At 35.2% G+C, this 15,525-nt stretch overlaps 2 protein-coding genes across 2 annotated transcripts; one reads left to right on the plus strand and one right to left on the minus strand.

Annotated features, from left to right (window-relative positions):
- Positions 1 to 4,020: 4,020 nt before the first annotated feature.
- LOC107774417 (multiple organellar RNA editing factor 1, mitochondrial) lies at positions 4,021 to 7,019 on the plus strand. The gene is made up of 4 exons (XM_016593942.2): positions 4,021 to 4,493; positions 5,576 to 5,673; positions 5,760 to 5,825; positions 5,943 to 7,019. The coding sequence occupies exons 1-4, from the start codon at positions 4,120 to 4,122 to the stop codon at positions 6,671 to 6,673; spliced, it is 1,269 nt and encodes a 422-aa protein (XP_016449428.1). The 5' UTR covers positions 4,021 to 4,119; the 3' UTR covers positions 6,674 to 7,019.
- Positions 7,020 to 8,241: 1,222 nt separating this feature from the next.
- On the minus strand, positions 8,242 to 15,483 carry LOC107774415 (respiratory burst oxidase homolog protein C). Its single transcript, XM_016593941.2, has 12 exons — positions 14,332 to 15,483; positions 14,041 to 14,203; positions 13,894 to 13,942; positions 13,662 to 13,775; positions 13,148 to 13,576; positions 12,445 to 12,828; positions 12,245 to 12,340; positions 11,672 to 11,787; positions 11,444 to 11,546; positions 11,067 to 11,140; positions 9,377 to 9,954; positions 8,242 to 8,745 (listed from the first exon to the last, which is right to left on the minus strand). The coding sequence occupies exons 1-12, from the start codon at positions 14,933 to 14,935 to the stop codon at positions 8,636 to 8,638; spliced, it is 2,820 nt and encodes a 939-aa protein (XP_016449427.2). The 5' UTR covers positions 14,936 to 15,483; the 3' UTR covers positions 8,242 to 8,635.
- Between the last annotated feature and the right edge of the window lie 42 nt (positions 15,484 to 15,525).

Genomic DNA, 15,525 nt, shown 5'->3' on the forward strand with positions numbered 1-15,525 from the left:
AAGTTGTTGCCCTATCATCAAACTTGTCTCTTCCCTGGGCTACTGTATAAGCATAACAGAGGCATCCAAAATTCCTTAAATGATCATACTTGGGTTTCTCTTGAAATAAAACCTCATATGGTGTCTTTCCTTTAAGAACACTAGAAGGCATCCTATTAATAAGATGTGTGGAAGTTAGGATAGATTCACCCCAATATGACATATGTAGCTTGGATTGAAACATTAACCCTCTTTCAATCTCTAAGAGGTATCTATGCTTCCTCTCAACAATTCCTTTCTGTTGAGAAGTTGCTACACTAGATAGTTGGTGCAGAATTCCTTCTGAAGCTAGGAAACCTGCCTCTTGTGTACCTTTTCCCAATTCTAATGCATTGTTAGATCCTATCATTATGACTTTCACATTGAATTGCCTTTCAACCATAAACAGAAAAGATTTAAGCATAGGAAAAATATTACCTTTTGCACTTAATAAAATGTCCATGTTCCTCTACTATAGTCATCTACTATAGTAAGGAAATATTTGAATCCATTGTAAGTATTTGACTTATAAGGCCCCCATGTGTCTACATTTATAAGTTCAAAAATATGCTTAGATTTTATGCTACTGACAGAAAAAAAGGATTCCTCGTTTGCTTAGCCTTATGACAAACATCACAGATAAACTTAGAATTTGACTTACAATGAAGAAAATCTAAATGATTCATTGCTGAAAATAGGAGGTGTCCCAATCTTACATGCCAAAGTTCAATATCAGGAGTAGCAATAACTTGAACTGGACTAGAAAAGGAAACAGACTCTGAAATGGAATTTCTTCCTTTTGGAATTGAAAGTACATTACTACTGAATATCCCCTTAGACTCAACACTACTTGGCTCCAATAAGTAGAGTCTCTTTCTAACTTCACCAAAAACTTGTGAACTGTCTATTAAAAGGCCATGCAACACACACCCAATAGATGTGAATAGGAAATCATACTTGATCTGAACACAAGACCTATTAACTGACAATAAGTTATATTTGAAATCCGGAACAAGTAACATAGTGTTCAGGATATGAAATGGCAGAATAGAAATACTCCATATATGAGTAACAATCACCTTGAAAGAATTAGATAAACTGATATTCAAAGGTATAGGAAGTGGAGTTAGAAATAGGAAAGAATTAGGTTCAAAACACATATGCTCTGACGCATCTGAATCAATGATTCAAGTGTCTGATTTTAGACTAGTAAACACTGAACCTAAGTATTTTAGAATAATACCAGTAACTGAATTAGCATTGATTCATGTATTTATTGCATGTGCTAACTTTGCCTGCTTATATATGTACATCATTTCTGCAATTTATTCCTTGCTGAGTTGCTGTCCAAAATTACTGTTGTTGAGCTCAGTACTTTATCCTGCTGAATTCTCACGTTCCTCGTGTGTTAGGACTGCATTTCCTTTAATTTGATTCTGATAACCTTTGTGATTGGTGAACTCAAAATCTTCTGAAAATTCAATAATTATGTAGCAGTCCTTTTGTGTATGTCCTGTTTTTCTACAATAAGTACAAGACACATTTGGATTGTACTTCCTTTTCCCTTTAAACCTTTGCTGAGGTTTAACAAATTTTTGCCCTCAGTTGTTATATTTGGTGCTATGGTTGCTCCTCTTTGTGTTTGGTTTCTAAATTTCTAATAATTCTTCCCTTGTCCTGTGATCATAAAAGCTGCAAAATCAGTTAGAAGTTGTACATTATATTGCTTGGCCTCTCCAGCTGCCATGAGTAATATTGATTCAGAATAAAAATGTGCATTTGCATAAACTTCTCTTTGATTTTTATCTTGCAAGAGAAGTGAATAAGCAATATCTATGCTAGGCAAATAGTTCATCATGAGGATATTTCCTCTTGCTTGTGCATAGATGTCATTTAATCCCATTAGGAATTGGATCAATCTCTGATCCTCAAGAGACTTATTCAACTTTTTCTTTCCTTTACAAACACAAACACATGGACAACATATGATAACATTTAAAGCATCTAATTCATCCCACAGTCGTTTGGGCTTAGTGAAGTATCCTGCAATGTCATTGTTTTCCTGTACTAAACCTGATAACTCCTTCTGTAGATGATAAAGCTTGGCTCCATTTGATCTCCCAAATCTCTGCTCCAGGCTGTTCCAAAGCTCTTTTGCAGTTTTGGAGTATATCACACTGTCTGCAATATTCTTTGAGAGAGCATTTAGGATACAAGAGATGATCATGTCATTTACACAACTACATTGTTCATGGTATGGAGATTTCAGATCTAGAGATTGACATGCTCCATTGATGAAACCAAGTTTCTTCTTGTCTGACAAAGATAGGAGATAGATCTCCTTCACCTTGGGTATCCTCTTCCATCAAACACAGTGTTGACTAGAGTCATTCCAGGTGAATCAGAGTTATTGAGATGATAAGGGTGATTGATATCATAGCTGACTAGTTTTGCAGCATTACTCGTATCACCAGTAGATGTGGTTGTTGTTTCAGGCATTTTAGGTTACTGATTAGATGATGAATCTGATGTAAATGGATTTGATGTTTCGACTGTTAGATCGAGCTTATTGCTCTGATACCATGTACGAAATTGAAGAAGAAATCTAATTGAAAAATTCGATGTGTGTCTTATTCATTGCTTTGTACATGTATATGTACAGACTTGCATATGCAATAACAGAATTATTTATTCCTCCCACCTAACTCACTAACTATATAATTTATCTTATCATAAACTCATCCAAAGGACCCTTAACTTTTCTGTGGGCAGAATACACGACTACTTCTAGGTCATCTTCTTCTTCTTCTTCTTCTTCTTCACCCTTCTTCTCTATCTCTAAGCAAATCCTCATGAGTCTTAGAATTAGGATAGGATTTCTTTTTCCCAACAAAATCTAAATATTCAGTTGACAATTTAGTAATATAGTGTGAGAGTTTGTTGTCTACTAATTTGCAGCAAAGATGAGATCACATGGAGTGAGTGACATGATATCATGAAAGGTGTCGAGACGAAGCGAACTAATTAAAAGAAAACAGTATGACACAATTGCACACAAAAATGTAGCGTTCCTAAAGGGATTAAGAAACGTAATTTCTGTTTAACAATATAAAGTCAAAAACAATCCGATGAACATAGGAACTGCCGTAGTGCCAACAATGATACATGGATCACACTATCACAATAGTCTTGTGATTTCCATAAATATCAATTTGAATGGCGGAAAACACATTGAGAACAACAACTAGCTAGCCGTAGAGAAGCGTTGGCAAGAACCTGTATTTCTTATTTTTGCACTAAAAGTGAACAACAATTTAGGGGAGGAAGTCAATGAATATTTGGTTTCAAAGTCTAATATTGGTGTAGGAGGATCCCATTAGATTATTGGGGTTACAATTTTGTGTGACATGAAAATTATCTATTTGAAGAAATAATTTGATTCTTAAGGAGTATAAAAAGTCCATTAACACATCACATATATTTTTCACCTATTGAAATTGTGGAGCTTTTTTCAGTCGATCAACATTTCACTTTAGAATTCGTATTTTATAATAACAATATAGACTAGCTTATACGTATAGACAATTAGTATAGAAAAATAATGATGAAACTGGATTCTTATGTCTATTATTCCTATTGGAAGAACTTAAATATTTCTTAATTACACTCAACTCTGAAAATCTTACTTTTAAAGCTAGTACCAAGCATGGAACTCGAACGTGAGAAATCTATTGATTGTCATGAAACAATCGATAGCTAATACCACTCTATAGCGCCTTAAAAGGTATTATTCCAATGTTTAATAATTTTTCAAGAGTAGGTACAAAGGAAGTTGCATAAATTGGTACAACTAAAAAATGTGATGCATAGGGAAAATAAAAGGTAGTAAAATTCATAAAATAAAAATATATAAATAAAGGAAGCAAAAGGTGAGGTGCAAATGAAACTGATGCATACATTAGGGGTGCGAAATGAAAATAACTCGAATTTCAGTACCAAGTCTCAAAATTCCCAAATGACAATCCTAAGCTTCTCTCTCTTCTCTATTTCTATTTCAATTCTTAAACCCTAAACCCTAAGTTCAGAACCTACCCATCTTCGATGGCGCTGTACGGTCTCCGTCTCCGGCGAGCACTCTCTGTTTCCTCTTCCATTTTCACTCAAACATTCCGTCAACCAAATCCTCTTTCTTCAATTCCTCCATCATTCTCCCAAATTAGCAATTCGTCTACTAAGCTTCTTCAGTTTCCGTACCAATCGTCGAGGCTATTTAGGTCATCTGCAGTTTCACAGTCCTCGAGATTTGACCGGAACCGGAACCCCGCTGATGATGAAATTGGTCCGGATACGATCCTCTTCGAAGGATGTGATTATGAACATTGGCTTATTACAATCGATTTTCCTAAAGATACACAACTCACCAGGGAAGAGATGATTGAGACTTATGTGCAGACTGCTGCTAAAGTCTTTGGAAGGTCAGCCAATTTCTATTATTGTGCATTTTATATGTTATTTTCGGAAGTCATGTTCTGTCTGGTCAAATTTAATTTTAGTAAGTCTCTGTATTTACATGCTTGATATATACCCGTTAAGTAGGTGGAATTATTTGATGTTGTAGGTACAGGATGATTCGATAAGCTTGAAAGCTATTGAGTTAAATAAGATTGTTGTTATATCTTCTGGCTGAACACTTTTAATTTCTGCCGAAGATTAATATATTCATTGAAGAGCTGTAATTATTGAATGATGTAGTTATAAGATCTTTGGTGAGCTGAGCTCGCTGTTTAGATAGATCAAGTTGGCTTCAAAGTGGAAAGATATTGTATTTGAAATAATAATGATGATCATTTCCCTCTGATACTTTGTTGGTGTTGGTTCTGATGTCAGTTGTTAATATGCAGTCAAATAAGAAAGCCAAAGAAGTTTTACCCCAAATCATATCTTGAATGCAATATATATTAGAACTTAAAGAGCTGCAATTATTGAATGATGTAGGTATAAGATCTTTGGTCAGACGAGCTCTCTGTTTAGATAGATCAAGTTTGCTTCAAAGTGGAAAAACATGTATTTGAAATAATAATAATGATGATCATTTCCCTCAAGTACTTTGTTGGAGTTGGTTCTGATGTCAGTTGTTAGTATGCAGTCAATAAGAAAGCCGAAGAAGTATTACCCGAAATCATATCTTGAATGCAATATACATTGGAACTTGGAAGCTTTGAGTTATCAACTTATCATAGATAAGGGTCCTATCAGATAGCTCTAAGTTAGTTGGTATATAATTGATTCTGTTGCTGTCTTTCACTCTTTTGATTATTCCTATTACTGCCTGCATAGTAGTCTCAGCATTATTGTGTTTGGAAGATATTTTCTTCTCTTGTATATCACTAATTGGTATGATTTGTGATATTAATAGAATAAATTATCTCTTGTTTTTTCCAACTTAACTGCCTTTAAGTAAATATTTGGTTGAATGTGATATCGAATCAGGTGGAACTTCCTATCATTGACTTAAGACTTTGTTGCTTTGTGGCTTCGTATTGTTTAAATGATACAGTGTGGAAGAGGCTAAGAAAAAGATTTATGCCTTGAGCACAACAACTTACAATGGTTTTCAGGTCTTGTGTTCAGAGGAAACGTCAAAGAAGTTTGAAGGTGAGTGTATATGATGTTGTATCTTTCCTTCTGAGCAACGATAAATTTATTTTTGGTTTTAATATAGAGCTTCTGTCTGCAATCAGGCCTGCCAGGTGTTGTGTTTGTACTCCCTGATTCCTATATTGATCCAGTAAACAAGGAATATGGAGGTTTGAATGTTATTTTTGATTAGCATTTAAAAACCATGATTATGTTTTAAAGTTATTATCTTGAATTTTATTGTGGTTTCCCTTGTGGGTTTGCTTCTCTCGTGCTATTAAAATCAGGTGACAAATATATCAATGGGGAAATTATTGAGAGACCTCCTCCTCCACAGTTTCAAAGACCATCACGGCCTAGTAACAGGCCTCGAAGAGGCCCACAGTTTCAACAAGGCAATTATGGCCCACCGCAGAGTCCATCTCAGCAGAACTTTGGGCCACCACAAGGTGCTCCAGCCCAGCAGAACTATGGTGCAGCACAAGGTCCTCCACCCCAGCAGAACTATGGTGCAGCACAAGGTCCTCCTCCCCAACAAAACTATGGCCAACCAAGATATCCTCCACCCCAGCAGAACTATGGTTCGCAACAGTATTCTCCGCCACCTCAACAGATTTACAGCGCACCACAGAGTCCTCCACAGCAAAACTATGGGCGGCCACAAAATCCATTGCCTCAGCAGAGTTACAGTGCACCTCAGAATGTTCCTTCTCAATGGAATCATGGCCCTCAGCCAAGCTTTTCACCTCAACAGAATTATGGGCCTCAAGGAACTGGGGATCCTAGGCATCAAATACCTCTAGGTAGCAGCCCAGGGAGATGGGATAATTCCCAGAGTGGCAGACAAGACTCAAGACCTCAATATCAGGCTAATTACAATCAAGGAGAGCAAGGAAATCATTTTCCTCAAAGAGACCAGAGAGGTTATGGACCTCCAGAGGAAAGAGGCTTCGGAGGAGATAATCAACATTATGCCCCTCCAGAACAAAGAGGGTTCAGAGGAGATAATCAACGCTAAATGAGTATTTAGTTGAGATTTGTTCTTCTGTTTAATGTTCTCCCAAGGATGGTCAAGTAAGCATCACACAGAAAACCGATTATGCACTGTTTAGTGTGGATTGACATTATGCAGTCACTTTGCTCTTTCTATTCATCACATGTTAAGTGATGATGGCTGTCAGTAACTAATTGATGATGTGGTTTATAGTCACTTTAGGCATAGATTTGTGTATTTGCTTTTCTTGGGTAGTTTCTTTAGGTAAAGAATTGGGAGGAGAGGAAATTGAATGAATGGAACTTTATCTATGCCTCATGACTTTTTTTAGTTCTTTCATTCTTTAGTCTATGGCATCGTACTTTTCTCATGGGAGTAGATCAATCTTAACTGGTCTGCATGATAAATGCTTTTAAATTTGTCTTTGAGGAGACTGCACATTAAGTATTCTCCCCCATGCTATAACTTGGCTCAAAAAGCAGTCAAAGTACTGGAAAATTTGATGATAAAACTTCACGAATTCTTGAAAGGCTGGAGGTACGAAAGCAGCTTCCCCTATGGTGTCTAGCACTGTACCTCTTGATGCATGTTTTTTGGCAAAGAAGCTTATAATCCTCTTTGGGGGATAGGCAATACCAACGGTAAGGCCATTGTATAGAGCCAGCAACTGATTGATTCACAATAGTCTTGTTATTTCCATAAATAACAATTTGAATCTCAAACAGATTGAAAACAGCAACTAGTTAGCCGAAGAGAAGCGTTGGCAAGAACCTGTATTTCTTATTTTTGCATTAGAGATTAGTAGGGTGTGGAGGTCGAGAATTAGGGTAGAAGATTAGTAGGTAGTCGACCGTTTCCGTTTGTCTTCCTTAGCTCAATAGTATTACTGTTAGTATGGTATCCCTTTTATCCTTAGCCGAGGGTCTATCGGAAACAATCTCTCTGCCCTTCCAAGATAGGGGTAAGGCTGCATAAATCTTACCTTCCTCAGATCCCACTTGCGTGTTTACACCGGATTGTTGCGTTAGAGATTAGCAGGAATTCATGTAGAAAGTCCGAATGTTTGGCTTCAAAGTATAAATATTAGTGGAGGGTCCAGTACTCTTAGGGTAGTCTGGTTGGCATCGAAGTTATCCCGAAATTATAATATCGTGAGCTAAATGATATGGAATTATTTGGTGGATATATTTTTATTGATAGATGTTTGGTTTATCGGACTAAACATGAGATATGCAGGTTATAATCTAAAATATGATCTTTGTGTATACTAGATAAGTGGAATAAATTTTTATTTTTAATTTTAACCTTAATTTTTTAAAAGACTTTGGGTGAAGAGCTACGGAAAGGGACGCCTTTGTCGAAGGTGAAGACAACCAACTGGAAGTTAAACGAAAAATTAATACTATCAATGTTTTTTCTTTTTTCTTTTTTGGCACTAATGATAATAACATTTTTTCAGCCACTATAAAGAGTAATAATTCTATAGCATTCACTTATGGTCTCCAAACAATTTAGCTCTTTTATACAAGAAGGCCTAGTCAAAATTATTACTGGAAACTATTAATTAAACATAGACGTATCATGGTCAATAATTACTAAGTTGGTGGCTCGTTGGCTTTCTATTCCACCACATAAAAAAGTACCCAAAAAAATTAAACAATAACAAAAATGATGACAGCCACCTTAGAAAATCAAATTTTACTGGTGGGTGGCACCCATCAAAAGAGGTTCAACTCCACTATCTTCTGCCTGCCTTGGTATTTGCCTCTCAATTTATGGAAGGCACATTCTTAATTCCCTTGGTATCTATCTATATACTAGAAATAATCTTATTATTTTGTAATATAGTAACATCACAACCACAACTATATATCAACTTGAAGTGCAACATTATCTGTACACAATAGGGAGAGGTGGTAGATTCTAGAAAACAACTTGTGTCCTTAGCTGTTTTTAAAATGCTCTGCTTAATGGTCTATTCTTTGATCAAAAATTTTCTTTATGGAAATCAAACTTGGTGGATGTCTTGTGTGAAAAATCCAAAGCGTGTTGTCTTAGCTCTTTGGTCAGTGCTGGTGCCCCACAATAGAAGACCCCTGCAAATTGTCAAAAAAGGGAAAAAAACGAGTAATTAAGCCATCGACAATTGATGTCTTGACAGGAAATTGAAAGTGACCAATTGCTTTCACAAAGAAAAACTTGACCAATTAAACAATCTTTTTTAACTTTAATAAGGACATAGATACCAAAAAGTCTAAAGGTTTTTTAACACGTAGAAGTTGATATTTTTGTGGGAGATATATCTATCTCAATAAGCATAACAGCTCATGGATCACTAACGGCTAAATTTAAAAGAAATTTGTTATGAAATTTGCATTAAGCCAAATCCCACGTCATAATGAGAGAGAAAGTTGGACGAATTGAGGAATTCAATCGTCCATTTGGCCTTTTAGGTTACAAGATAAAATCGTGAGACTTTAAAGGCCTTGGATTGGCTTATAAACTGGTCAAATAAACTTTTAAACGCTTTTTTGATATTTAGCAAAATCAAAAAGTGATTAAAAATAAGTTTAAAGCTGTTTAAACAAACCAAAAATAATAAGTTGATTGCTTTTTGGCTTAAAATTATTTAAGGTGAAAAGTCACTTTTTTTTAAGTCAATTAAAACGGGCTGTAAGTCTGAAAAAGAAAAACATGAAATGAAATTAGAAGAAGATAAATACTTACCAACTTTAGCATCAGGGTGGTTGAGAGCAATGCGTTTGTAGACATTTCGCCAATTAGGTTTAGCAAAATGCGACTTAACTCTGGTGCCAGATACAATGTCAACACCATTTTTGGCATGGTGAAGAGACTGAAGCATAGTAATAAGAGCAGAACGAGCATCACCTTCTTCATAAACACTAGTACAATAATTGTGCATTTCAATTACTCCCTTATGGTCCATTTCAGCAGCTTCATTCATTATACCTTTGAACCAATCAAATGAACCTTGTTCTCTAGTAACCCAATAGAAATATGCTCTCCTTGTATTGAAATTATTTCCTCCACTTGCTGAACCTGATTTATTACCCTTATTTTTTGCAATATTGGGGCTAGAATTTGGTGCCATATTATTATTGTGTCCATCTTCCAAGGAAGAATTTTCTTCTTCGTCCATTGCCTTCATGTTGTTGACAATGTCTTTAACAATACTGATCATTGGTGTGGCTCCAATTCCAAGACCCACCAACAAAACCACCTCATATTTCTTGTAGTCTTGTGCTGGTGCTCCATATGGTCCATCTATTAACACCCTTGGGAAACTGCAATCATCACACATTGGAAATTTTCCATTAGCTATGCTATATAATTACTAGGGACATAAGAATTGTGAAATTTCAAAAAACAAAATAAAAAAAAAAAAGTTGAAAATGGGATCTGAAAAATTGGAGTTGTTTTTGGACATAAATATCAGTTTGGTATTGTTGTTGAATTTTTGTGAGTGATTTGGAGAGAAAAATTGTGAAAAATAGCTTTTTGAATTCCGGAAAATTTTGGAATTCAACTTCAAGCTGGATTTGAAATTTAAGGCTAAACACTAATTAAACACTAATTTCGAAAAAAAGTAATATTTTTTTTTTTACTAATGAGTTTAACCTCTTAGCAGATAATGTTTATAAATTTTTACCTTAGATCACTTAAAAGATACTTAAAAGTAACCTGCTATAGCAGGTAAAATTGCTACAAAATTATTTACATGGCTAGTAGATATATGTCAAATCCATTTACTCTATAATATCTTGCAAGCAAAGATTCCATTTTCATAAAATATCAACCAATAATTGATTTTTGTTTTATCCGTCCTTGTTCCTATCCCATTAATTTTACAAAATAACAAGCCTGCAGTACTTTAAGGAATGGTCCATCCAAATCTTGTACAGATTCATTAAGATAAAAGAGATCCCAAGTTTGTTATATGCAGGGCCGGATGTACTGCATTATCGATGGTTCAATTGAACCCATAACTTTCGACATGCAGTAAAAATTTATATGTAAAAATCTATTAAAATTACAAAAATGGTATATATGAATCCATAACTTTAAATATATAATGGGTTCACTGCTAAAAACTTCAAAAGTTGAACCCATAGAATTTAAATCCTGGATCCGCTTCTGGTTATATATACCAACCAGTCCAGTCCAGATTGTGACCTAGTATCCATTACAAATCACGATCATCATAAGTTCTAAAATAATGGAAAAGTACAATTACATTCGCAGTATTAAATTAAATTATAAAAAAAATTGGTAGTATTAAAATAGTATCTCCAGATATTAAGGTGGGGGATTTTTAATTTTATACTGAATTTTGTTGAGAGCTGTTTTCCTTAATCAGTGTGCTCTAAATAGGATTATAGAATGGAGAAAGACTTACTTAGGATTATTCTCTCCTTGCAAGTAGTCAGCTCTGAGGAGTCCACTTTTTCCATTAGGTGGTGGCTGGCAAACCTACCAAAGACCAAAATACTATAATTAATTCATTAAGATCAATGATTAACATTAACACAGTGAAATTAAAATGTACTTTTGGAAAAAGAAAAAAAAACGACAAAAGCAAAAGTATAAGGGGCTGCTTTTAAAGCTGTCATCCAAAGTGGGATATCACAGGCTCTACTATTTTGATGCATATCGCCAAAACAATGTTGCATATAATAAGGACATGTAGGTTATAAAATTCAGAAATTCCAAGTACTGAGGTTGATTTTAAGCCATTATGTACAATTAATTAATTATATTTAGAGGACTAATTACCTCAGAGAAAACAGTTTTAAGTTGTCTGGTCCAATCACCAAGAGTTCGAATATGGACACTGAGATAGTCATCTCCTGGGGCCGAAGTAATTGAAAATGGATGCCTGAAATCGATAATAATGTAATTAAAGTCAGCAAATACAGCGTAGAGAGACGTAGTAATTAACAGTGACCCTTGTGACTTAATAATAATGGGTAATATCTATTTAATTTAAAAAGCTTCACCTACCACTCAAATGGAGAAACTGCAGCACAGTTGACAAACATGTATTGCCCACTTTTGTATTTGTAGCCCTGTGGCTTTGACATGTGAAGTGCCAAGACATTTCCTGGATATACTGCCACCTACATTTTCCACACTATCAATTAGTCAATCTTCATTTTTACTAACACACATTCATGACTATATGGATAATTGTACTTTTAGTCCCTCGATTATAGGTAAATTATAAGTTTGATCCTTATGATATTTGACTAACTTTCAATTAACTAGTGTGTTTTTGGTCCCTTTATATAGGAAATACATTAATTTACTCTATTTTATTACCTCCAATTATGGAGTAATAATAGAAGTTAAACATATCTAATGCATGTGTATATAAATGATTTAGCTGTTAATCTCTCATTGTAAAGATTTATCAGCCAAAGGATCATAAGTTTTAATTTAAATTAACTGAAGGTTAATTATGCTAAAATAAATATCACACAGACTAAAATTGGAAATTGTCAATAATTGAGGGACTAAAATGCGAATTCCCCTTAAAATTATTACGAACACGACAATTTGTCGAATTCGACTTACCTTCAAAATCTTAACAGCTTTGATGCTTGACCTCAATGCCCTAATCAACCTTTCACTAGCATATAGTATGATTGGGATAGTTAAGTACATCCATGTCTGCACATTATGAAAATTTAGTCCAAATTTTAGCAACTTTTCAACAAAGAAACTTAAATGAAAATACAAAAGAAAATGCTAAAGATTTGAATATATTTACTAACCGTTCTCTTGTACCAATCTTTGGTAATGTATAGCTTTTCACCATGGACAATGAACAGAGTATAGACAATAACAAAGAGATGGTGTGAGTACCAAAAGGCATTAAATCCAGTGAGTTTGTGAAATGGTTTTGGCAAACTGACTCTATTCCTTCTAAACCATGGGGTTGCTAGAGTAAATGCTATTGCCATTAGAACCACCATTATAATTCCAGTTACCCCTTCTACTCCTTTTATAAACCACCAATAGCTTTCAGGCTGATCTCCAAAATAGTACTTCATTGGTTCATATTCTTCTTCACTAGCATTTAAAAGCCGAGGAAAATCACATGTCAAGTGAGATAGTCCGTGTACTCCAACCCCAAGTGCAATTGCCACTGCTATCACCTAAACAATAGGGGGAAAAAAGAATCCGATTAGTTTTGTGTAAACAGCCGATGGACCGCCAACGGTAAAGCTTATAATTAGGTAAATTCCACATCAGAATGGAAGGAGAAATTGAGGCTCGAGCCTTTTAAGTTAAAGCTCAAGAGGACAAAATATTGGGTCAAAGTAGGCAATGCAATGTTTTTGGTTATATAAGAAAGAAGACACATAATCTCTTAAACTAAAAATAAATTAGACAGATATATAAGATATGTATAAACTATTTGTTTAACAATCCCTATGAGAAAATCCGCTAAAAATAAAGGAATAATCAACTTACTTTGTGAAAATTAAGGTTATCATCAAATGGAACAGCAGCACCTAATCTGGTTTTACTACGAAGCCATGTGATTGTGTTTCTGCAAACCGGAAGTAAAATAATTGCCATGTTGAGCTTGAGTGTTTCAGCAGCACCCTTGGCAAAACACACACAGGGACCCATGACTTTATATGCAGCTTTTTCTTTATACTGTATATACTTCCAAGTAAATAGACCAGCCATAATTCCAATCCAAAGTAACAATACCCAAACTCTTTGCCAATTATCCAGCAAAAAGTACATAAAACTCTTGTACCATCTTACTATTGGATTTCTCTCTTGTGTATGCTTAAGTTTTTGACTTAGCATTTGACTTAAGTTCCGGCTTTCGCCTCCTCTTTGCACTGACTGATTTGGAGCTTGCAATAAAAGCATTTCCAAGTTCTCAATCTGTTCAATATCATAGCATTAACAGTTAATTTTCAACTTAGGATTATAGATTTAATAGTCTAATTAATTAATGCCACTAAATTACCATAATATATCCGAGGTTGTTAGGATCCAACTCTTCCATGATCATAGCCGCGTATTCATCAGCTTGTTTCTGGATTGTTGACAGCCTGTTGGCAGACGCGCTAAGGCCTATAATCTGCAAATGCAAATCAATTTTAGTAATTAAAAAAAATTAGGAACGACTTTGTCAATGTCATTCCGAGTTTCTGACGTATAATAAAATAGTAAATAAAATAGAATTAAAAAATATATACCTCTCTGACTTCTTCTTCTGTGATTCTACCATCAGCATCTTTATCAACCCTGCATTTAATTCATCACACGATTCAGATCTCAACTATTGATCTGAGATGCTTAACTAATGTACAGATAAAATGTATAGAACTGTAATTAATCCTTACATGTCAAAGAAAGTTTGAAGCCGAGAATCAAAACTTTGGTCAGCCACTTGGTCCCAGAACTCTTTGAGCTGTGCTTTGTTAATGGAATCAGTTGTAATATTTCTCCTCCGAGCTAGCGCATCATATAGCTCTACAGCAAATTCCTTAGACTCCTTATTCATACCTAACATTGGAAAATATAGATTTTCTTTTTTTCAGTTTAACAAGCTCAAGAAATCAAAACCATAAGATAAGACAAAGTATTCAGCACGAAATAATTATTGGTTGTGACTAAAATTCATTTAAATATACCTATACATTCTCCAAACTTGGCACGAGGAAGCAAGCCAGTAGTGGAAGCGGTAATCTCATCGAACCGCTTCTCGACGGCGGCCCAACCAGCGCCGCCGTCAGTTTTGCTAATAAACTTTAGACCTTTAAGAGCATGAGCAGCAGCTGATTTATTCCTATCAAATCTACCAGTAGGAATTGGGCGTTTATTTAAGGAAGCCAAACGCCTGAGCTCTTGCGACACTTGCCGAATTCTAGAAGAAGCATTTCGGACAAGTGAAGATCCTAAAGTGGACTTCTTCTCTAAACCTTTAGCCAATAAAGCCAGCTCGGGATCTTCCACGTCATCACCGCCGGCAGTTTTGACACTGTGTACAGCGACGGAATCTTCGCGGACATCGAGAGTGATTTCAACGTAGGCATCATCATTGGACTTGGCGCCGGTTCCGACACTGGTTCCTATGTCGGTAGATTCAGGGATGTTAAATCTCGCACTCTTTTTGCCGCCTCGTTTGTTCAACGGTCCGCTTAACGGACCACTGTACGACGCTCTGTCATTTCCAATTATCTCTGTGTCCGAATGGTGGTGATGGTGGTGCGGGTGATGATTTTCCGAATTTTGCATTGCTAGCTGTAGTTTTTTCTTTGAGGAAAAATATGAATGAATTAATTTAGGGAGGTTGAAATAAAAGTAGTGAACCTACTATTTATGGAACTCGAATTCTTGAAAATGAAAGAAGCTAGGTTAAGAAAAAGGTGTATATTCCAGTATATATGAACGCGAGAAGGAAAAAGATGACAAAAGCTTAATTGGTATTCTATTTTGGAGTTTCAGACCAAAGGAAGAAAGAAGACCGAGTCTTTCTTTTTTGGTGTACTAATTTTAATAAACAAATAAAAGATTGGGGATTTTTCTTGTTCGAAGCAGAACACAGAAGTGGTCGTTACCTTCTCTTCCAAGAACGAGGCCTTCAACTTTAGTTATATAATGGTGGGAAGGAGCCGCATTCTGTTGAAAAAGAAAAAAAGAAAAATAGAAAAAGGGCGAGAGCTAGGAAATGAAGGGGGTAAGTGTTTGTTTGACCAAGGAATATTTTGTTTATGTCATATGCATTATTCTACCGGTACATGCATGGCGTTATTATATACTACCATTTTTCTTATTTTTCTTCAAATAAACTTATTTCAAGACTAATGTTATCAATAATTTATACT

Source organism: Nicotiana tabacum, chromosome 4, assembly GCF_000715075.1.
Source record: "Nicotiana tabacum cultivar K326 chromosome 4, ASM71507v2, whole genome shotgun sequence".
Taxonomy (NCBI): domain Eukaryota; kingdom Viridiplantae; phylum Streptophyta; class Magnoliopsida; order Solanales; family Solanaceae; genus Nicotiana; species Nicotiana tabacum.